We start from the raw sequence: 24,194 nt of genomic DNA, 5'->3' as shown, positions 1-24,194 counted from the left end.
GCTAAATGTTAATCTGAGGCCATGAAAGGTAGCACTCCGCCTGCAAGAATGTGGCTTCCTTAGAGCTGTAGAATTGTTAAGGTTGGAAAAGACCACTGAGATCACCAAGTCCAGCCATCGACCCTTCCCTGCCGTGAGGATGAAGGAGAGGGATAGGAAAGTAAATCCAGTCTTGTATGGCTGGGGATAGGAAGGAGCATCTTGCAGCACTGAGATCATTTTGCCATTGCCAGCTCATTATTTTATTTTTGTGTATTTTGTACCCAAAAGAATGACTGTGCCGAGGAGGGATCAATAGCTCAGCCGAGCATCCAAGTTATTAACTCACAAACAAACAGCATTGGGCTGAGGGGAAGGAGGAAGAATGTCAATTTTCTGTGCAAATGTTATTGTGGGGAGCCTTCAAGGAGTGTTTTATTTAGCAAATAAAGGCTATCAGAGGCAGTTACTCCCGTGCTGAGGAGGAGAGAGGGGAATTGAATAATTTATCTGGGAAAGTGCCCTGGGGAGGTAGACCTTTGGGTTTAAGGATGATCTAAGAGGACCGTGTCGGCTGGTGAGGAGTAGTCCTGTGTTCCCCCATTCCTCTGTCTTTCTTGCTTTGCTCCCACAGTGGGATGTTGCTCCCTAAGCAGTTTTGGGGATGTTGGCATTTAGAGGGAAAGGCTATGAACCTGCCTTGAATTTTTCTGTAAGGGGAAGAAAGGTCTGTGAAAACCATCCTGCCTCAGGGTCACCCCATCAGCCACACTATTACTCCTTAGGGATTCCTGAGGAGGGCTACACAGCTTTGTCCCAGACATCCCTGCATCGAGATGAAATCAGGATCAAAACAGAGGGGCAGAGTGGGGCTATCCCAGCTCTCAGCAGATTCAGCCAAGCTTTAAAATCTTTGAAATCCCAGCCCTTTTCCCTTGTTATTTTCGGTGACTCAATATGTGAAAAATATTATCAGGATTGGAGCTTATGCTTGAAATCTCAGCTGCCACGGAGGAGGTGGTTTTGCAACACATAAAATGCAGTTGGTATTCTGCCACATCCCAAAGTTGCAATGTACCGTGCAACACAGAGTATTTAAGAAGGAGATGGAGAAAGTCTCTGTTTCATTTCCCTTTGCTGCACTTTTTTCCTGCTGTTAAACCCTGCAACAAATCCAGAGGGGTTAGGGCTTGGGGGTTTTTCTGTTGTGGTATAGCTCTGTCGTATTTAAGCTTTCACAGCCTGTCATTATCCAACCACAGTGAGCGGGGACTTTTCCCTCCAGGTCAGCAGAGTCCCGGGTAGCTTCACTGCTGCCCCATCCCTTCTTGTGTCCAAAGACCCCGACAGATGTGGTCTTAAAGTTTCCATGTGTCTCTGGGTGAAAAGCCCGCTTCTGCCTCAGATCAGCGTTTCCCCATCAGGAAATGAACGATGGGGATCAGACTGATCGGACTGCTGCATGCCACTGTCTGCATTTGATTCTCAGGGCGGGCTGTGCTGAGGCTTTCTTCCTCAGGTGCACTGCGGGGATGCAGAATTCACGGCAGTGAAACCACTGAGATGTGGGATTGGTGTTAATCCGCTCTGCTGGGCAGTGCCTGACACTGAGTGTGCAAAATGTCACATTAGTGTGTGGGGATGGAGTGTCGGTGCCTCAGCAGTGCCCCCCTCCCCTCCCCTCCCCGTCACTCCCTCTCCTCTCCTCTCCTCTCCTCTCCTCTCCTCTCCTCTCCTCTCCTCTCCTCTCCTCTCCTCTCCTCTCCTCTCCTCTCCTCTCCTCTCCTCTCCTCTCCTCTCCTCTCCTCTCCTCTCCTCTCCTTCCTCTCCTCTCCTCTCCTCTCCTCTCCTCTCCTCTCCTCTCCTCTCTCCTCTCCTCCTCTCCTCTCCTCTCCTCTCCTCTCCTCTCCTCTCCTCTCCTCTCCTCTCCTCTCCTCTCCTCTCCTCTCCTCTCCTCTCCTCTCCTCTCCTCTCCTCTCCTCTCCTCTCCTCTCCTCTCCTCTCCTCTCCTCTCCTCTCCTTCCTCTCCTCTCCTCTCCTCTCCGTGCTGACAGATGGCAGGTCCTCAGGAAACCGGAGCTGATATTTCCAGGGAGCGCACGGCCGCATTGCATTTGCAAGTCATAAAAGCAGAGTGGAGAAAGTGCCCTCCTGCTGCCACACAGGCACCTGACATTTAGGAAAACGGCATGCGATTAAGGCAAACATCTGCCAGCAGGAGGTTTGCGCCATGCGTTGAGATCTTTGATTCCCCCGTTTCCAGAGGGAGTCCTGTCTCTGTGCTGGGCAAAGGAACCCGTTTGCAGGCAATCTGCTGATGCAGACCCTGATGGAAGAAAAAAATAGAAGGTTGGCTTTGGCTTCATAAGCAGCAAACTTCTACTGGTGCTGAATTGCTGCACAGCATCCCCCTGGGTCCAGAAAAGGAGCATCTGAGGTGGGCAGTGCCTTGCTGAGCAGCAGCCCTATCCTGGAAAGCAATTCGGAGTCGTTTTTCTCACTCAGAAATACTACTATCTGCAGACACAGCCTTCCAGTGCTGCACTCATCGTGCCCTGCTCAATTGCCAGAAGAGTAAGAGGGGGTGTTGCAGGGCAGAAGAAGAAACACGCAAATCGGCAAAAAAAATTGCCCTTGGATGAGGCTGCAAAATCTGGCCATAAAGCCCAACATTTTATTCCATGTGCAGCAATTCATTTATAACAAAAAAAAAAAAAAAAAAAAGGAAAAACAAGAGAGAGCCAACCCATCATATTTCTGCAGAGCTCTGGTCCCAATCAAATAGCTGGACCGGGAGAGACATTAGAAAATGGGGGAACAATCTCGTGTTAGTCCACTGGGAAAGCTAATAGACCTTTTCCATCCCAAGTTTGCAGGATTCTGGGATTTTCACAATAGTTGCTCCACTTAAACCACTGCTCTGTGCATTGCCTCGCTCAAACTGACGGCTCCTTCCCCTGCAGCGGCCCCGCTTGTCTCATTACAGCTCCCACCTTTCCGCTGCTGAACTGAAAATCAACAAAGGGAAATTTAGGCTGGATATCAGGAACAATTTCCTCAAGTTGACTATGAAAGTGCCTCTGGGGAGCAGCAGTGCAGACTTTGTTGCTCGCAGTGTTTAATGGGTTTCCCATCTCGTTGTGGGAGGGAGGCTGGTGGCGAGGGATCCTGGATTCTCCCAGAAGTCCTCTCAGAGGGCTGGGAGGCAGCAAGGAGGGATTGTGTGAGCACACTGTGTGGGAGCTGAAGGTGGTGACCATCCCTACTGCCCTCCAGTGCTGCAGGGAGCCCCCACCTTGCTTTTGGGTGCGTTTTTCCATATGGGGCGCAGGAGACCTGCCTCATGTCCTGGCATGGTGTGTGCTTTGGACGTGGGGTCTTGGCCCTGATTTTTATCAGAGATGCTCCTAAAGCATAGAATAACCTGAGTTGGAAGGAACCAGTAATGATCAAGTTCAACGTCTGGGTCTGGATTTGGCCAAACCCCTCCTGTGTCTGTGAAACACACGGAGGAGAGAAGAAGGGGAATGTTTATCTGCAAAACATTGGCCAAAATGAAATGCTATGGCGGGTTGAGCCTTTAATTTCTAATTGGGCTTTATGGGTAATGGTTTCAATTGGAAATGAGATGTCTTATGTTGATCTACCTGGAATTCCCCGCTGATGGTGCACATGGGAGCAGCTTGCAGACAGCAGGGCTTGGGTTTAAGGTGAAGGCAGGAATGGAGCCCTAAGGTTGGTTGGATCCCAAGCAGCCGAAAAGATGCCTCGTGGTTAAGCAGTTCACAGGCATATAGTTGCTGTTGTAGGAGCTTTGAAATGGAAAGACAACAGGTATGTGGTACGAGAGATAGATGAGTGCTGCCATGGTTCCCGTTCTTTTGCATTCTTCTTGCTACCACATCAGAATCTTATGTCTGCCTTGGGCTTTCCTCTTGCAGTCATCTTGTATTGGCCGTATATAAGGACAAGGAGAGGAACCCACATACCTTGGTTTCATGGCATGTGATATCTCCCAGTTGACTTTGTTTTTTCTGGGTAGAGTGTCCTTCCTTTCCTACTCTCCTCATGTCACTGGTGCTGGATGAATGCAGAGCAGGATGTGCAGTCCTGTCCTTTAATAATTTCACGGTCCAAGGCAAAGCTACAGACGAGTGTAAGTTGTGGGATGGGGAATTACCCAAAGGTCCAGGTCAGTGTGACAGGCAGCGGTGTCGCTGTAGAGCCGCTAAACTGCTTCACAGCAGAACTCTCTCCAGACAGCTTTTAAAAATGTATGTGATATCTCAGAAAAAAACATGGCTGGGGTGTGGATTCCAGCTGTGCACTTCAGAGATTTCCAGTCTTTTGTTTCCCGTACATGAACCCAGCGCAGCACTCTGCAACCCGGGCTCTGACTCTGCTCCTTGCTGAGCTTGCCGGGAAGGAGGACGCCATATGGAACCCCAGTGGGCTTGCTGAGAGCCATCCAGGAGAGGAGAGGGGGAAAGGGAGTGGATTTTTCTGGCTCAGCTTTCAGAACATTGCCCTGATGCATGGGATGTTGTAAGGAGATGAAAGGTGCTTTCAGTGTGGCAGAGAACATGACATAACTGGCCAAAATGCTGATGGTTTCACCCGCTGAGTGAGCACCTGCAGTCCATCCTGAGGGCTGCTCAAAGCCACATTGGGCTGCACAGCCATACATACAGATACGTGTGTGAATTTGAAGGGTCTCTTTAGAAGAGGAATCCAAATGCAGCACAGTCGGCTTCTCTGTGGTTCCCATTCTTTTGCATTCTTCTTGGTGCCACAGTGGCATCAGATGGCTGCTCGTGGGCTTTCCTTTTGCAGTGATCTTGTATAGCTGTAAATAGGATGGGAAGAGGAACCCCAGTGCTTCAGGGTACCTTTGTTTCATAGCTTTGGTATATGACATCCTACAGTGAATATTATTTTTCTAGGTTGTGCATCCTTCCTCTCCCAGAAGTTGAGGGCCAACTTTGTCGCCTTGCAAAGCCCAATGTATAACGAAGGAAGGAGTTGCACATTCATATCAAGCAAAGTGTTTTGCAGGATCTCTCCCTGTTTGAGGCTGTTTTGTTGCAGACTTGTTACTTCCAAGACTCAAGCAATATCTCCACAGCTGGGAGAGTGTTATCAGCACCCAGTGCCACCGTGGGTATGTCCCTGAATGCCTCAGCCCCACACTATACTCTTCCCAACATCTTCATCCTCACCAGGACAAGATTTCATGTCTCGAAGTGGATACGCTTCTCTTGACTCAAGCTTTATTCCTTCTGAGGGCAGCTGATTTTTGCAGAGGAAGTGACATTTGTTTTCTGCAAGGGCGACACTTTGCCCTTCCAGAGCCGCCTGAATTCCTGCTAATCCTCCACTCATTCATTTTGCACATTTTTCTTCACTCTGCTCCTAGTCTGTGGCGCTGTGCTAAGCATCATAGTCAGCAGCAGGTAATTTAAGCAGACATCTGCTTGCAATCTGGGAGGAGGGAGAGAGGCACTTAGTCTTCGTTAGGAGCCCAGCAGTCCTGCCTCCATGTGTACCTGGTGGCATTATGGCTATATGGTCATTCCAAGGAGGCCAGGTGGGACTCACAGATTGAATGGGATAGGAACAAGGTGCTGTGCTGGGATCTCTCTGCTAAGGCTCTCTGCTAAGGCTGCAAGGCTTTGACAACCAGGGAGGCACCTCCAAGAAAGGCAGACCTTGTTCAGTGCCTACATTTTGGGTAAGCCCTGGGGACCCCTCACCTTCCCACGGGTGAGCCAGGGGACAAGGCATGAGCAGGTCAGAACTATTGCTGTCGGTGTGGGGGGGGTTAAGTGGCGCAAGTCTGTAGGAAATCAAGGCTTTTCTCCTCCCAGCGCTTCAAAACAAACTTCTTTTAATTAATCCTCCATAGCCTGTTGCTACTTCCCCCTTTTGTTACCCTTCTAATACACCAAGCCCCCACCACTTCTGGGGCTGCAGCAGGGTGGGGATGTACAGAGGGTGCAGGGGATATGCAGAGATTGCAGAGGGTGAATAGAGGTTGCAGGGGATATGCAGGGGTGAGCAGAGGTTGCAGAGGATGTGCAGAGAAGGCTGCCAGCAAGAGGAGGGCTCAGTGCCTTCCTTCCCTGCAGGCTCCCTCCTTCATCTGAGCACCAGCTGAATCTCCACTCAGCAGCTCCCCGTCTGTGAAGTGGGATAATAGCATTGCTTCATCGAGGCTAAATAACTGCCTTCAAGAGTGGGAAGAGCACAGTGTGCGCCCTGCCCATCAGTGTGCTGCAGTGGTGCCATTATCCCCAGGACAGGAATGGGCACAGAGGAAGGGGAGGGAGCAGCTGGCTTTATTCTTGGCAGTACCTTCTTCCCACCAGCAACACAGAGATGCTGAGGAATCCACGTGTCAGGCTGAGGGTGGATGAATCAGGAGATAATGCTGTTTTTTCCAGGAAAAATGAGCATGTATCACAGCATTTTTCTAAGGAGCCTGAGCCAGTGCTGTGATAGATAGAAAGCAGGAAAGGATGCTGTGACCCAAGCTGCAGAGTGGGGTCCTTCCCATCCCTGCTCAGCCCCAGGAGAGCATCCTAGGATCTTCTGGGCTACTTTTTCCAGAAAGCAGCTATGCTGCTCCATCCTTTTCTCATCAAACTTGCTACTGGCCATGTTTTTGGGTTGTTTTTCAGTTCCCGTTAAACTCCACCATCACAACACCTCTGCTCCTCTGCTTGCTCACTCCAAACCCTCCTCCCTGCACACAGCCCTTGCAGACCTCTCCCTTCCCTTTCAATTGCTTGCAACAAGTTTTAAAATGCATCAAGCCCTTTCCACGTGTTTTTGCTAAGTTTAGACTGCCTGCCTTTTCCCTCGGTATCCCAAAACAGCTGCTGAATGAAAGGCAATCGTGTTCTGATATTCAATACCATAAGCAGGAGTGATTTGAAAATGTGTTGATTCCTTAGACTGTGGGAAAAAGACCTGTACTGCTGGCAAAACGGGGCTGAAAAGTAATGTGGGGTTTGTCGAGTGGCTTTTTTTTTTCTTCTTTTTTCTCTTTTTGATGGGTTCATAGAAAAGCAACTCATAATTCTTCATTGCTTTGAATTTTCCCCAGAGGCTTTTACAGGGCTGAAGTCTTGCATTTATACACACTTGTTTGTAGAGCAGGCAAAATGCAGGGGATTCACACAAAGGCCTTGGATTTGGCAGTATTGGAAAAAGGGGGTCTGACTAATGCCCCCAAGCAGTGATGTTATGGCCCACGGATGCCAGACATCCCACAGGGAGCCCTCATCCCAAAATTAGCTGAACTCAAACCCTCATCAATGCAGAAGGGCAAAAGGGCTCTCCAGTGTCTGCTCTGGCACAGATGTTTGCTGTCACACTGGGATCTGCTGCTGGCAGCTGTGGCAGAGGCATCCTCCAGGGAAATGGTCCTGCAATAAGGCTCAACCCTTCTTGAAGAGCACAGGTGAGGTGCAGACAACCCAGGCTCAGTCCAGATGCTGAGCTGCTGGCCCTGCGTGGGCTCTCCTCCATCCATCCGCTCTGCTCAGCAGCCTCAAGTTCTCTGAAGATTGCATGTTTGAGATATGTGTAATATTAGTCCCCACAAATCACGTCAAACCTATAGCTTCCAGTGTTGCTGGCTGGGGTCCTGGCAGCCTTGCTTGCTGTCACTCAGACGCGGGATGTCTAGGTTAGCTTAATGAGGAAGCCAGACTAAGATGAAATAATTAATGCAGCTGTAGAGTGGAGATGTAGGAGTCCTCAGGGGATAAGGCAGCTTGGCCCAAATCTTTCTCCCCAGCCGAGGTGCACCAGGTCTTTGTGGGAGTTGGGAAATGCTCCATTTCTATGGCATATCTCATGGAACTCTGCTTCCCGTTTCCAGTGCGTATCCCATGGAGCTCTGCACCCATTTCCAATGGGTACCCCATGGAGCACTGTGCCCATCCAGCCCAGGGTGATGCAGTGCACCAGTGGCTGTGTGGGTTCAGGGCAGCCAGGGTTGGGCTGCTTGCTGGGAGCATGGAGTGTGTGAATGGCATCCTCTGGCTTGCACAAGCTCAATTAAAGCTGGTTTATTTAGTAAACACGTTCCAGGATAAAGCTTTTGATTTATAGACGCCCCAATAGTGCTCCAAGGAGGACTTATACAACTTTAACTGCATTTTCTCAGCATCACACCAGCCCAATAAAAGCGAGTTCATATGCGCTGCACAAATTCTCACTTCCAATATAAAAAAGATTTTATGAGACTGGAAGTCTCGTCGGCTCTGCGGGGCCGGGCGTATTGGCGGATACTCCGCATGACAGACCCTCTATTCCTCTTTGAGTTGTCAGACTTCAGTAGCATTTACAGCTATTTAGCTATCAAATTTTATGTGCGGCTCTGAGAGAAGTGTGTCTTTTAAATACTGCTCCGTCTCATAAACAGCAGTCTGTTAAACCATGTCAATTGTACAAGTGTTTCACCAAGCAATCCAATGCAATCACACGCACCTCTGGTCATTACCTGAGCAGCAAAATGCTGGAGAGCACCCCTTGCTTAATTCTCTGAGATGGTCTTCTCAACTGCACATCACCTTCCCAAGTGACAGCTGGAAATGGTGGTGCTCCAGCACCAGTATAAGAAAGACAGATTTATAGATTGGGTTAGCAAATTTTGCCAGAAAGGTGGGGAGGCGCAGAAAGTGTTTGACCTAAGAGGTTGTGGATGCCCCATCCTTAGAAGTGAGCTTTGGGCATCCTGATTTAGTGGGAGATCTTTCTGCTTCTGGCAGTGGATTGGACGAGATGGTCTATAAAGGTCCCTTCCAACCCAAACCATTCAATGATTCTGCGATCATATCCCCAATATTTCAACTCCAGGCTCTCCCCTGCCTGGTTGGCTCCTCTCTATTCTTATCCTATCAGCAATATGGGGAAGAGTGTGCACCGCTGCGCAATTTATTTGGTGACCTGAGCTGAGCCTATGAGCACTGGACAAGGAACAGACGCTCGCTCCCTCTTTTCTGCCTGATCTCCTTCTCTGCTGATGGTGCAGTCGCGCCAGCTCTGCTTTGGATATAATTTACAGACTCCAAGCAGAGTTTCGGAGCGGAGCCAGGCTTGAGTTTTCATCCTCCTTTATTGTTTTCTTTTTTCTTCATTTTACTGTTATTTGGGCATAAAGCAGTAACACCATGTGAATTTCCAAGCCCATACCCTCTTGGAAACCACAAGTGGTGCAAGTGGGGCTTTGGGTGCCTGCACCCGGAGGTGCAGGGTAACGAGCAGTTGGATGTCTAATAGCTGCCGCACGCTGCGCACTGGGAGGTTCACTCTCCCAGCGCTGCTGTTTCCGCATGCAATGAGCTGGGAGCCAAGGAGGAAAAAATATATGTGCGTGTGCAGCATGGTTATTTTCAAATATGAAATTGCACCTGCAAAAATAGAAGCCAGGAAGGGACTGGCGAGCAGCTCCGAGCTGGGAGGCGTGATGCATGGAGAGCAGGGGATGGGGACGGTGTCTCCAAATTTCTTTCCCATGCTAGCTCTGGCTTATAGTTTCAGCGGACGTTACTTTTCCTCCTGCATGCATTTCCATTAATCATCTGCTTGTCAGCGCTCTTCCCCCCACCTCCCCTCCCCTGCCAAGTCTCACTGAGCAGTGCGCACGCACACAAGCGCCCATGCACGCAGCGTGCGTGCTGATGAGCCTGGCCGCTCGTTAATCACTTACTGGTGTTGTATGAGTTGTGTTCCAAACCACAGAAGGTTTGAAGTGGGGAGAAAGGCCATTCCCTTGAGATCAGGGCTGTGCCATGGTGCAGCTCTGTGATCTTCATCCAAGACGCGGTAGTGAGCGGAGAACCGTTCAGGTGCATTCAGGCACATCTCGATGGGTTGTTGGGAAGAGTTCTGTGTTGGAGAGAAGTGCCAAAGGGAGCTGTCCCACTCCCAGAATTTGTAAGGGACTTATTTGTGTTCAGTTTTTCCTAGTGATGATGTGCTTCTGCAACCATCCTGCTAGAATTGACCTTGGGAGGTCAGCAGCCCAGCAGCACCAAGCAGGGCAAGTGCTGCATTCTGAGCAGTTTGCTTCTCCCACCTGGGTCTTGAAAACCTTCAGGGTCAGAGATCCCGTGATGTCTTCCACTGTGTGACATCCCCCAAGGGAAAACTTCATGGAATCATTAGGATGGAAAGGACCACTAAGACCATCAAGTCCGTCTGTCAGCCCAGCTCCATCATGCCCACTGTCCATGTCCCTCAGTGCCACATATCCATGGTTCTTGAACGCCTCCAGAGATGCTTACTCCACCACCTCTCTGGGTAGCCTGTGCCAGTGTGTCTCCACTCTTTCAGGGAAGAAATGTTTCTTAACATCCAACCTGAACCTCCCTTGGCACAACTTAAGGCTGTTCCCTCTTGTCCTATTCCTGTCACTTGTGAGAAAGGACCAACCCCCTCTTTGCCTCAGCTTCCTCTCAGGGCGCTGTAGAGAGTGATAAGGGTTCCCCTGAGCCTCCTTTTCTCCAGAATGAACAATCCCCATTCCCTCAATTGCTCCTTATAAGTTATGTGCTCCAGACTCTTCACAGCTTCTCTGGACGCACTCCAGCAGCTCATCGGTCATATGGTATGACTACCATGTCACAAAATGGCTCCGGTTAGAGGGGACCTCAAAGACCATCCAGTTCCAACATCTCATCTAGGCAGGTTTGCCATCCACCTGATCAGGCTGTCCAGGACCCTATCTAACAAGACCTTGAGCATCTAGAAGGGAGCAAAATGGGGGCAGAAATGTGTTTTTCCCCTGTTTACTGCCCATCCGTGGTGTTGTCCTGCTGGTGGATGTGGGTGGACCAGACGCTGGCTCAGCTTTTCCTTTTTTCTGCCATTGAGGAATAGTTGGAGATAGAAGGCGAAATACATTTTCTTCTTCCAAAAAAAAAAAAAAAAGAAAGGGAAGGGAAAGGAAAGGAAAGGAAAGGAAAGAAAAGGAAGGAGCCTCTCTCGCATACTGCACCGGCAAATGCTCGTCATCCTGTAACAAGAGGCCAGCACACATGAATATTCCTGTGTAATATGCGCGAGTGATGAGCCCCATATGCAGACCTTGGGAGAAATTAAATATTTTCTACGGTGTTTTCCAAAGAGCCTTTCTATCAAAGTGCTCGGTCGGGAGCCAAAACGCCACAGCTTTTGCAGCCCCAGCTGGTTGACACTTAAAATTATTATTATTATTATTATTATTATTATTATTATTATTATTTTATTTTATTTTATTTTATTTTATTTTTAAATGCTGATGAATATTTTCTAATTAAAAAAAACAAACCAACGAGCCGTGCTCCGGCAGGTCAAATCCAGGCAGAGTTTTAGAAGGGGCTGGAAGCCACCAGTGGTTGGTTTTTTTTATTTGGTGGAAGGCTCTGGAGCCTGCAGGAAGGGTCTGGAGTTAAAGCACACACATGGTCGGCATCTGTCCGGCCACAAGCACTGGGGAGGCTGCTGGAAGCACAGCGCAGGTAGGGGACGGCTCCTGGGGCCAGATCAGGGATAGAATTGCTGGAGGGAACAGGCTGAGTCTGACCTGTTTTGACCACGGGTTTAGGGCTTGCAAGCATAGGCTCGAGCATAATTTTTGGAGCATCCTCTCAAACCCTCACATGAACAACAGACACCACATGCAGATCGCTGGCGCCTGTTCGCCGACGGATTGATTTCTCTGGGAAGGCTGGAAGCGGCTGAAGATTAGCTACTCAAGTCCCCCCCACTGAGCTATAGGAAAATGCAGCCGATTAATGGGGATTCTGTGCTTGCAGAGGTGTAAGCAGTGCAGTGGTCACTGGGAAGGAGCCTGAGGACGGACACACATGCGTGGTGGTGGTGAACCTTCTGATGATGGTTTGTTGTGAGCACGGGGCACTGCAGATGGCTAGTTTTAAGACAGATGGAAGTGGCACAGCTGGATATGAGCTGGCTGGTTTGGACTTGGGAATGGGAGAGGAGGGCTGGCAGGGAGGAGAAGGGTTTGGGAAAAATCTGCTGGAGTCTCACAAAGTGGAGCTTGGTTTTTTTTTTTCCCACATAGGCAGACAGGCTACAGACCATCTTTTCCTTGGTGGTGTTGGTAGGTAAGAAAGTAGTGTGGATGCTGTACCTCAGTTTGGCACTGGGAGATGATTCAGTTCCTGGGCTTCTTTGTGCCTTCCCTCCCTTGCAGGCCTAGAAACAAATTTCATTTTAACCACTTTTTCCTTATTATTGAATATCTGTTTAATTGCTGTCTTTCAATTACAAACTCTCGTTGCAGACATCTTGTTCTCTCTTTTCTTCTTGGCAGCACACCTGGAAAGAGACTGAGAGCTGAGCCATCATCCAAACACAAATTAATCATAGAATCACAGAATGGCTTGGGTTGGAAGGGACCTTAAGAAGGGACCTCAGAGACTGTGTCGTTTCAGTGCCCAGCTCAGCTGACAGCAGCTGTGTGCCATGATCTGAGGCTCGCTAGAGCTCATTGCCTCAACCCAGAGGGGATTTTCAGTTCCAAAGCTGTATTTACCAGTGCTGCTCATGCACGGGGGTGGTTTTGCACTGGGGGCATGCTAGATCCATGCATTTCCAGGCTGCTCTGTAGTCCCCATTGCCTCCCAGCCCTGTTACTGGGCTCACCATGCTGTTCAGGCACATGTTTGCAGCGCAGTCACCCTGTCCCCCCCTCCTTGCCCTCATGGAACTGCTTCCCTGATGTCAAACAGCTAATACCCCCTAACAAACATGCTAATTTAAGAGCTGTTAAAGCCAGGGGCCAGCATGAGGTCACAGTCCACACAAACAGATGGTGTTTTGTCCTTGATAATTAAATTTTCCTGTAGTTTGGGGTGAGAGGCTTTCGTGCCTTTTATTTCAGCACAGCTGCCTTGGGACAGCCCTGCTTTTTCCTCCTCATCCTCGACTCGCTCCTAGAGGTGAGGCTGCATCAGGACCCCAGGCAGGGGACCCTGCGGAGGACTTAGAGGTGTCGTGGGGGGCTGTGGGGTTGGGAAGCCCCTCAAGGACTCGCTGAGGCCAGGTGAGCTGCGTCAGCCCCTGGCCCTTTTTGGTGTTGCTGTTGGGGTGCAGCATTGGTGTGTGCTCCCGTGCAGCAATGCTTGGCAGGCCGAGATCTTGCTGGAAATGCTGTGAGCATAGCAGGCAAAGAAGGATGCTTGTGGGTGCAAAGGAAGGGGTTTGATTCCTCCTCCTGCTCTCCAGGGAGGGTATTCTTGGGCAAGCATGTCTCTGGTCTCTTCACTGTCTTCCACATCTCTGCAGCTGTCAGAGAGCTGCTGGCAGCAGAGGGTCCCCCTGACTCTCACCGAAAGGGAAAATGAGCTTCCCCACAGTGCTGCCTTGAGGAATCACAGGGCAGCCCTATGCCTCAGATTCCCCCTCACTCACTGCCTTGCTTGTCTGGTCCAAAAACTGGGGGCTGCTGTGGCATTCGCAGGCAGCTTGTGGCCATTGGGATGAAGAAACAGCAACTATTAGACAGATATCCTCAAAGTAGCAAAGATGTACGGGGAATACTGGCCACCAGCACGCCAAGCCCCCACCTGCACCCAGCATCCCACTGGAACAGCCTGATCCTCCTGCACTAAGAAAGCAAAACCAGCAGCAGTTGGGACTGTTCCAAGCTCTGCTTTTCCACCATGCCAGAGCAAAGATACAAACAGGATTTTTTTGTTCAAGATATTAGCACGTCATTCTGTGCTTCCCCCTCCTTCCCTAATTGTGTTTTTCCCTTTCCTCTCTGTTTGGCTTAGGACAGCGTATGACTGTGACATGGTGTTGGACTTTAATGCTGTGATGTCTTTCTCTGCCCTGGAGCTTTTTAAGGCATGTTTGTGAGTTCATAAAGCAGCTTGGCCACAGACTGTCCTCAGGGCAAAAAGCTGAGTTTTGCGCAAAATCATGGGAGAAATTGAAAGGCAATGCTGCCCTATGAACAACATAAGAAATGCTGCAAGCATTGACTGGAAATCACAAACTGAACCCAGACTGCAGCAGCAGGGACTTCCTAAAAAGTCTGGAGCTTTGTACTTAGAGACGTGTTCTAGGGTTCTGTTTTTGTCTTTTTTCTTTCCCCATCATCGTTATTTTTCTGTTTTCATGCCTGAATACTGAAAGTTCATGCACAGCACTAAGAGTGTGTTCCTGGAGGGGTGGAAGGAGCAGGACCTTGGTCATGGTCATTTCCCCACCTTCCTAGGAGGGGCACTGGGAAACGTGGGATCCTCAATCATCTCCTATCTCTCATCAGTGCATCTCCCATTGATGTGAAGAGGAAGCATCTTTGGAAGGTTACAACCCAAGGCCCCACTCAAACAGAGGCTCCAGAAAAGCTATGCACTTCTTTCATAGAAGCCAGCTGTTGATTGATTCCTGCAGCATGTCTCTGCGGGGAGCCAGGAAGTGCTTAGTGTGGGAGAAAGTTGATTAAAAAGGGGGGAACACACAACAGTGACCAAAAAACAAAAAAAACAAAAAGCCATTTGTTTTTGTATCTCACTGCATCAGTATGGAGGAGAAAGGATTGGGGCTCATGTCTACATGCTCACCATAGCTTCATGCCCTGTATGTGTTGGGGTGGTGAAGAACAGGCTCAGGGGTGATGTTTCTCTGCAATCCATGCCTGTAAAGATTCAGCCTCCTCCTGCCCTCCCATGCTTTCTCCCAGAACCGATTTCGAAGACACGCATCGCTTATTAGTATGCCAAGCTTTGTGTTGCCTTTTATCACTGCTGGAACAGATGGCTGGGCTTGGACCGCTGCCCTTCACTTGCAGATAGGCTGGTTCATTTGGTGGCAGTGGTGAGAACAGGTACGAGCTGCAGGAAACGTCCCTCTGTGAGACAGGAAGAGGGGACAGACGGCAGCAGGCAGCTGCCCGTGCGTTAGGCCAGAACAATGGCTGTGGAGCCAAGGGCTGTTCATAAACAGGGCTGCTGGAGATGATCCCAGTAATGAGCTTGGGTGATGTTTAAGAAGGTAGGACACGCCGGGAAGAGAGCCATGCTGCAAGGATGGTCCCCTTCCTGTCCTTGGAGAAGGGTAGGTCGTAGCACCTACTGTCCTCTTCTCAGCATCAGGGTGTTGTCCGCAGTTTTAATGTGGTGGAACTCACTTTGTCATTTTGCATAGAGCTGGCTTAAAAGGAAGGGTATCCTCTCTGTTCCTGGAGCTGAGATCCTCCCAGCCCTGCAGACAAGGGCAGTGGCTGAGATTGGCTGTCCTAGGGATCTCTGGTCCACAGCTCCCTGCCCATCACGTCTGTGATCCACACAAGCCAGCAATTACCTGTCGCAGAGTTCAAGCAGACAGTTCCCCAATCAGCCTGTGATGTTTCTGGGATGCTCACACATCCCTCAATGTTCTCAGCTCCCTGCTGTGCCTCCTGGAAAGCTGTTCTGGTGTTATGCTCCAGCAGAGCCACCTCTTCCATCCTTGTGAGCACAGTGAGAAGATCTGGTGGGTGCCATTCTCACTGAGGTCCTGGTTATGTCGTGCCTCCAAGCTTTCCAGTGCTTTCCAAGCATTCATGTGGTAGAGCCAGAAGCCCCTTAAGCAGATGGACTAGTGGTCTCTTCCAACCTTAATGATTCTAAGCCTATGGCTGCCTTGGTGTGTGTGTCTTCAAACAAAACAGATGGGAATTTTTTTGGAGAACTTCCCTTCATTTTCCACCCATCTCTCCTTCTTCCAGGCAGGGAAGAGGTGAAGTTCTGAAGAGCAAGGAGCCAATTAATTTCTACTGGTCCAGCAGCGCTTGGTCTGGGCGGACAGTGTGCTAATCACCATCTTGACAGTGGGAGCTTAAATTAGATTTAAGGAGCACTTTCAAGTAACAGGGCTGACCCTGCCGATAAGGCTTTATGAAACACGTATTAAGAGATGCTAAGGCTTGTCTTCTCTTCTCTTGAGCTAAAAAATAAGGTCCAGTGCTGATGAGGCACTGTGAAGCAACAGAGCTTTAGGGCTGCAAATAAACCTCTCACGTTAGATGCTGAGCAAGGGTATTGTTGTCTATTTTCCATTTTGCCATCATGAGAAGGGACCAGTGATAGGGATGTCTCTCTGTCCCATGCAAGCTCTCACATGGGACAGCTGTAGCATGGGCTCTGTGAGCAGAGGGCTGGCTGAGCAGCCACGGGTGGCCGTGGTCAGCCTTTTCCTGTTGATCTGATGCCCAGGAGTTTGTCTGCTGCATCTCCAGTGCAGATGCACTGTTTGCAGTCAGTGTCTGCAATGTAGGTGTAGCATCATGTCCCAGCAGCAGAGAAAGTTGTCACATCTCCTCAGGATATAGGCGTTCTGGGGTGTCCGTAGTCAGCACCTAAAGTGCAGGCATACCATAGCATTTACAGCCAGCATCTGCAGGACAGGTGTGCTGTAACATCAGCAATCAGCATCTGTAGTGCAGGTGTGCTGCAGTGTTGTTATGGGCACGTGCAGCGCAGGCAGAGCTTCATGCCTACCATTGGTGCAGGTGTACCACAGCAGCTGCAGTTGGTGTCAGTAGTGTGGGCTCACCACAGTGCAGAGCCCATGGATGGCTCTTGGCGGAGCTGCAGTGGAGACATACAGGGAGGAAATGAGTTAATTGAGGTTTTGGGTTTTTTTCTCTTCTGGATCACTACTTGGGAGCTGGGTCCTGTAACAGCAGAGCTGGGGGGAATTTCCTGACAGAAGGCTGTCGAGCGGTCATGAGGTTTGGAAACCAAGGCTGCTTCTGCACATTTCTGGCAGATGCTCGCAGGATGGCCAAGCAGCTTTCAGCAGGCCATAGCTGGTTGCTACCTCATTAACCAGCAAGTGTCTCCATGGCTTTGGGGATCACATTAACAGGAGGTGGGAAGGGATCTTCCCTCTGAGCCAGTGAAGAAGAGGACCCTGGGACTGTGCAGCAGAGGTTGGCATCTTGTTTTCTGGCTAGATACCTACTCCCCATCCTTATGCTGCCAGTCCCACCTCATCACACCACACCAGTTCATATCTCATCGCTGTGCCCCTCACCCTAGCTCAGGGGCAGGCACGGGTCTTGTCTTCACATCTTCGTGCTGGCCACATCTTGCTTACAAAGAGCCTGTCTGACCCAGGGGAAGCGGCACAGGAAGCACATTTGGATAGAATGAGAATTGCTGGAGCGGATCATGCTCATGTCCACATTGAAACAGCCTCTAAGAATGACCATCAGAGCTCTACTTTCCACTCTGCTGCCAAGAAATAATTCACCGCAGGGGCAAAAGCAAATATTGCCCGAACTGCTTTTCTGCAGAAGATTGAGTTCCCCACCACTGAGTTTGCTGTGATACAAATGTGGTTCCCTGCTGTCACCTTTCATATGTTTCCTGCAGGAACAGGGACACAGCCCAGGGTCCCTTCTGTTCAAGCACGACTGGTGCTCTGCTGTATGCTGCCCCATGCAGCTGCCTGTCAGGGTGCAGGCATCTGTTAGAAACACCATTAGATGAGCACATGCAGCCAATGGAAATTTGCATTGGAAGCATATGCAGAAATGTTGGAGGTTTTGTTATGTGTTTGGAAAAAGAATAATAATGGCTTTGGGCAAAACAGGCAAACGAAGCAAATGCTGCATGGGAAATTGTGATTTGAGTGAGGAAAAGTTGGTTTTCTCTCTAGATTTTTCACACTGAAATAGCTCCGATTCCTGCCTGGCTGCAGGGCTCGTCTCTGAGATGAAATGGAGATTTTCAGGGGCAAAAACAGCTGAGCAGTGGGAACTCTGTGCTGGCACTGGGCACTGTGGGCTCCCAGAGGACCGTGGCCATTTCCCTGCTCTCTTCTGCCCTTGTAAGCCAAGCAGCATCACTCTTGAGAATCTCCTCCTCGTGGTACCCATTTGTGCACGGGTCTTGCCTCAGGGGAGACTGCCAGGCAGGCAGGCAGGAAGAAGCAGCAGCAATTATTTTAATGACTTGATAAGAGAGGAGCAGGAAGGGTGGGAGGCTGTGATCCCCAGGAGGAGCAGTAGATGTGAGATTGGGAGTGCAATGCTTGAGATAACATCGGCACTGAGGCTGCAGTGAGCAGCCTTGGGTGGCTGCATCCCCACTGGGATGGGGGCATGAATGGCAGCAGTGTCACACAGGATGTGGTGAGGATGAGTGCAGGATGCAGACTGGGGAGCTGGCATGGGGAAAGGAGGAGCAGAACAGAAGCACAGTGAGTGATAACGATGTAGTAATTAGTGGTAAATCTCCTCAACCGGAGCTTTCAAAGGCCATTATCTTTACTTTGCAGGTGGGGAAACTGAGGCACAGGGAGAGTGATTTGTTCACAGTGACCCGGGAGGGCAGGGGCAGGTGCCATGGTGTGTGAGGATCTGCTCTCACCACCAGTCCTCGTGGTGCAAACTTATTGCCATCAATCCAGCAGCAATGTCCTGTATTTTCTCTGCGCTCCCCATTTTCAGTGCCCCATCTGCTGCCCTGGAGAGGCATTTGGAGCTGGGCTGGTCCCACTGCCCTGCAAAACCTGTGTGCCCAGCCATGCTTGCTTTCCTATCCAGCCCACAAAAATCTCATGTCCTGCTGCGAACTCGAAGCCATCTGGGCTCCTTCATGGGCTGTGTTGGTAAGGGAATATGTTTTGCTGGGTTTTTTTGTGTGTTTTTCTTTTTTTTTTTTTTTTGCTGGCTGATGCAGCTCCCCCTTTATTTAGGTCTAAATGGATGCCATCTGGCTAACGAGCCTATACTCATGTTCTAGATTAAAAGGCAATCCTCCGCGCGTTACCAGTACGACGCTTTAGATTAGAGAGGTTTAAACGGTTGTGAAGGTGTAATTTGCTTTTCACGCAATGTTGTTCACCTCCTGGCAGACAGGCTGGCACCACCGCCATCCCCAGCAGCTCCCTCCTGCCCTGGTCCCCTGCATCAACCCTATTTGCCGTGTGATCAGGGAGGGTCATGCTGTTTCTCTTGATCCCAGAAATGCTGCAGCATCTGCATCTTGCACATCCTAAGCACAGAGCATTGCCATGGAGAGGTGGGGTATGGCTCCATCTCTTATGAAGAAAAGATAACTCCAGGTTGCTTATCTTGATTGGGTTACACATGCCTCTTTGTAGTCCATTTGCAGGCAGATGCTGAAGGGAGCCCAGCCCCAGGGCTTGACTTCTCGGGGAGAAGTTGAAAAGCAGAGGAGAAAAAGAGAGCAGTTGTGCAAGGTGTATCATAGCCTGCAGGCACCTAAGTCTGTTGGCAGCTCTGTTGGAAAGTGCCACAGACCATGGAACCATGAAGTGTATGCTGACAAAACACCTCCTTTTGCTATATGTTCTCCCATTGTGGACTGAAATTTTGCTGCGTGGCAGCACAGAATCACAGAATGGCCAGGGTTGGAAGGGACCTCAAGGATCACGAATCTCCAATCCCTCTGCCACAGGCAGGGCCACCAACCTCCCCATTTAATACCAGACCAGGCTGCCCAGGGCCCCATCCAGTCTGGCCTTAAACACCTTTAGGCATGGGGCATCCACAGCCTCTCTGTACAGCCTGTTCCAGCACCTCACCATTGTCATGGTATCCCCTTGCTCCTGCCATGCAGGGTCCAGCTCTGGGTGGACCCTGCTTGCAAGCTCTCCTGTGGCAAACCGTGACTGCTTCTGTTTGTGCTTGCTTCCACAGATGGCCAATCCTGTCCCGTCAGCCTGCTGCGTGGTGCTCGCCGCGGTGGTGGTGGTGTATGCTCAGAGGCACAGCCAGGGTGAGTCTTGTCCCAGCTCCAGGGGGATCTCAACAAATGCGGGTGCTGCTCCTCTAGTCTCTTTTCTAGCACAAGCTGGGTGTGCTTGTTGCATTTTCTTGATGTTATATTTCTGGATGTCACTGTTTTCTCCTCTGCTTGATGTGTGCATCCCTTCCTGCCTGTGCTAGGGATTTGGACATCCTGTATCCCACCAGCACCTGCTGGTCCTTCTTGGTGCATTTCCTCCTGCCCAGACTCCTGCTTGTTCCAGGATGCTCCTGCAACCTTTCCCATCCCCTTTACTCCTCTTCTGCACCATGAAAGGAAGGGAGGCTGGGAAGAAGCAGAGCGTGACAGCCCCAGTGCCTGACACCCAATCCCACGGCTATCACTGCTGCCCCATTGTGCTTTGATCTCCTTGGGGTGATTTTGTCCTCATCTCACATCTGCGCCCACCATTAGCTCATGCCTCTCTAGGTCAGCAGAGGATGTGGGGCTTTGGAGAGACGATATTTTAGAGTCACTGATGGTATTTGGAGCTGGAGGACCCCATGTCACCTTGGGTCCAGACCTGAGCAGGACGTTTTTGGGCAACTGTCTGGGTTTCTCTATGGAGTCACTTGTGGCGGCCCTGTAAAAGAGAACAGAATGGGGGGCCTCCATGGTTTTCCTGACAGTCAGCAGTTGCTTTCAGTGGGTTATGGAGCGGAGTTTTGCTGGCTAGCTCTGATAAGAATACCTGTGCATTCATGGACTTGGTGGGGTTGAGGAATCCTGCAGGAGCACCTTACTGATCTGCTCTAAATCCAGATGGGTGGTTTTGTGCAGCCCTGCAGCTGGGATTTGGTGGCATGTGGGTTTGCTTGTTTTTCCTGCCCAGAACTCACCCTTTTCTCATAGCTGCAGCCTCCCTCATCCCCTGCCCTCATCCCCTGTCTGCACTTGCTGCTTAGGCTGGAGAAGTGGGGCTGGAAGATGAATGAATCCCATTGATGGCAGTGACTGGATGGAGTGGGGGAAGATGCAGGTGTAGAGTCCATTTATCACGCTCTTGAGGCACGCTCAACTTTAATAGCTCATGAAGCACTTTAAGAGATGCATTAGCACTGAATACGTGAGCGAGGAGGATGTGACAAGCTGTTAAGCAAGCGGGAGCACTGTGCAGCAAGGCTGGCCACCCGCTTCTGGCTCTCACGTGCGCACTGGTGATTACTGGAGCGTCCTGCATTGTGCCACATGAATCTATAAAAGCAGCATTGGATGTAGCAGTGGTGAGGTTGCTTGTGTGTCAACTCCTCTGCTGCTCATCTTTGCTCCTTCTCCTTGGAGCAGGAGGAGTGAAGGGCACTTTTCTTTTGGATGCGACTCCCCAAGCCCCAAGTTTTTGGGGTGGAAATAGACCTGAGGGGACGTGCATCAACTGCCCTTCCTCCATCCCTCTCTAGAACAGTCTTGCTCCAGGGAAGTTTGCTTCTGGCAAACTAGTTTGGTGATGCCCACACCATGCTTGCTTTACCTGAGCATGGGTTAATAACCACCATGCCTGAGTACACAATCCTTGTGGGCTACCTAGCTACCAGCCAACAGGATCCCCCCCCTTTTGTACTGTTCCTTTCCTTGGTATCCATGGTAGGTTGCTAAAGGTGTCAAGCAGGAGACACAAGGGTGGATTACTCAGTGAGGTTTGATGAGTGAATGGAGGTTGCATGGTGTGCTCACTGTCCATCCCATTGCTACCGAAGCAGACACTCTGCACTGTGAGTGCTGTGGTGCGTGCTGGATGGCTGTGCTGCACACAGTATGCTGCACCTGCATGAGTGGTGCTGCAGCAATCCATGCAAGAGGCAGCTCTTAGGTCTTAGGTGCCATGACCAGAGAGAGCCCTGTCCCCATCCGTCAGCCTTGCCAGAGTTATATACGCAGCTGTTCCAGATTGAGATTTCTCTGCTTTTAAAAGAGGAGTAATTCTGTTTTATTGATCCTCACCTTGCTGAATTAACTCGCGTTTAAACAATAATTATGTTTTCACGTGGGAGAGGAGAGAAGGAGATGAACATCTCTGGAAATTAATGCATTTCAGGCGCCGCAAGCTGGGGTTAATTTATTGATGAGTGGAGAAGCCACTATCTCCTCTGTTTCTCACCAGTAACAGGCAATTAGCCCCCATCCTTCCTCAACCGAGGAAAAGAGAGATTTTGTTTCATCAGTTTCCCTCCTCTCCTGCTCCCTTCAGCCCCAGCACTAATCGTTTGAAATCGGTTCTGCTGCAAAGCCTCCCAAGAGCTCCATCCGAACGTGCCTCGTTAGAGATGCTGCCCACATTGCATCTAAGACAAAGCCTGAGCCGATAAACAGCCTTTGAAATGCACAGCAAAGCCATGCAAATTGGCTTCTCTGAGAGCAGGTCGACTGTGCATACCTTCCTTTCTCCCCTTTACATCATGTGATGTTTATGTTGGCTGACAAGAATGTGACCAACTCTGTTCCTGCATCACTTGGCCCACGCAGGTCCCTGGAGCATCAGCCTGGCAGGGTTAAACCAGTTGCTTTGCTTCTTTGGGTTTTGCCTTTTTTTCTCTGTAAGGGTGGTGTTTATTTTCATACAGGTGCATGGTTGGTTTGTAGACGTGCATCTGGTTTTCTGATAGTGATTCAGATGACATGCAGTTAAAGTGCTGGGATGAAAGTCCTTACTGCACTTCCAGTGGGGCCCAAGGGGTTTGTTTGTGACAGCCTCTGCACTTATGCTGCCAGATACGATGCTACCCATGTCCTAAACCCAGGGAGGACTGAGCCCATGGAGACATCCAGGAAGATGTTCTCTTTCAGTGTACTATTGGAGCAGGAGTCTCATGGCTCCTTGATGAGAGAAGCATTCAGCATAGCATGCTGACAATGCCTCTGAGCTTGCAGAGCCACTTTACAATGCATAGTGCACTTACATGGCAGGTTTTAGGGAGATATGGGACCACTAGAGACCCAGTTTGTGCATGTTTGGGAACAGAGGTGTATTTTTCTACAGCAAAATAATTTGGAATTTCAGTATTTAAGTAGCACTGGGACAGGAGAAAAAAAGTTTGGGATGATTTTTAATTCCCCTTTTTTTTCCCTGTTCGCAGCTGGAGTATTCCTATTCCTGCACATCACTGAATTTCCAGAGCTGGAGCTGTGATCTTCTTCCCTCTTCCATCCCTTGCTGTTTCTTTTGCATCTGATTTTACTTACCTGCTCAGCAGGTTGGACTATCTTAGGATCCTTCTGTGCCCCCCAGGACAAACAGCTTTGCTTCCTCTGATCACTTCAGAAACAGGGTTTGCAAAGCCTCAGGCATCCGGCCATTCTTTCGGCTTGATTTTGTCCCATTATTCACTGTTAAAAAAAAAATCTGAAGCAGAATATAGTTACGTTAGTGATTCCTGGGATGACTGTGCACCGGTTCTGAAGGCTGGCAGGGAATCTGGGGATGCATCCCTCCTGCCTGCCTTCTTGGACTCTGCCCTGCCAAGGGGCAGATGGTGCTGTGCTTTTCTCTTGCTTTTCCCTGCAGCAGCTGGTGTTCATGTCAACACGCTTCTTGGGTGCTGGAGTCCTGCTCTGAGCTGGTCTTGGTGACCGACAGCTCTGCTCTGTAGCGTTCATGGTTATAAATAACGGGTCTGTACAACACTCTGACAAAGCAAATGGCTGCATCGATGAGACGTGTGCTGCTGCACAGGTGCAACAAACCCAGTACAAGACAGAGGTTAGGGATTATTTTAGACCCTTTCTCACCTCTTTGCTCTTTCAAAGACTCCAGATTCAAGGGAAGCCTCAGCACCCAGCCTTTGAACCTCCTTGTGCTTTTCTCTGCTAGATTTCAAGATATAGCCATTACCACCAGACAGCTACCTAGAGACCCCAGCCAGGCCAATGTCTGGGCTTCTACTCAGCATCCTCTTACTCAAGCTCAATTCTTACTTTTTCTCTATTGCTCCTGTCAGTCTTCCCTGATACTGAGTGTTTGTAGCCATCCTTTCTGAAATGCGTGCACTGGATCTAAAGCAGCAGTGCGGGAGCAGTCTATTCTCTGCTTTTATCACACTATCAGAGTGCCATTCAGTCATGCATTAAGTGACATGACAAACATCTGTCATGTGTTGTTTGTTTGGTTTCCCATCCTTTCTCCAGGGTGAGATGTGTGTGCAATGGAGTGTTTTGGAATTTCTGTAAACACCCGTACGCAGCTGCTGACTGTTAGCTGTGGGGAAGACAAGGTCAGAAAGACAACGCACGTGTGAGCGGGAGACTGCCATGGTGCAGGCTTCCCTCTGAGTGAGCTCTGCCTTCTTGTTGCCTTGCATGGCATACCTGCCCGTGGGTTGAAGATCTAGTAGTCTTTAAGGTCGATTCCAACCCAAGTCATTCTATAATTCTGTGATTGCACCTGCCCACCTCCTGGCATCTCCATGCGTCTCAGGCCATGTTTTGCTCTGG

At 49.9% G+C, this 24,194-nt stretch overlaps 1 protein-coding gene across 1 annotated transcript in view; it reads left to right on the top strand.

Annotated features, from left to right (window-relative positions):
• The window catches only part of CNTFR (ciliary neurotrophic factor receptor), a gene marked incomplete at both ends in the record, with an annotated part of 157,073 nt that overhangs the window by 71,104 nt on the left and 61,775 nt on the right, over window positions 1-24,194 (top strand). The window contains 1 exon segment of the mRNA XM_079548629.1: window positions 19,661-19,739. Coding sequence (XP_079404755.1) covers window positions 19,661-19,739 — 79 coding nt within the window.

This window comes from Tetrao urogallus (genome assembly GCF_951394365.1).
Source record: "Tetrao urogallus genome assembly, chromosome: Z".
In the NCBI taxonomy this organism is placed as follows: domain Eukaryota; kingdom Metazoa; phylum Chordata; class Aves; order Galliformes; family Phasianidae; genus Tetrao; species Tetrao urogallus.
Note: the sequence above shows the minus strand (reverse complement) of the source record. Positions and strands in the feature narration are given on the sequence as shown.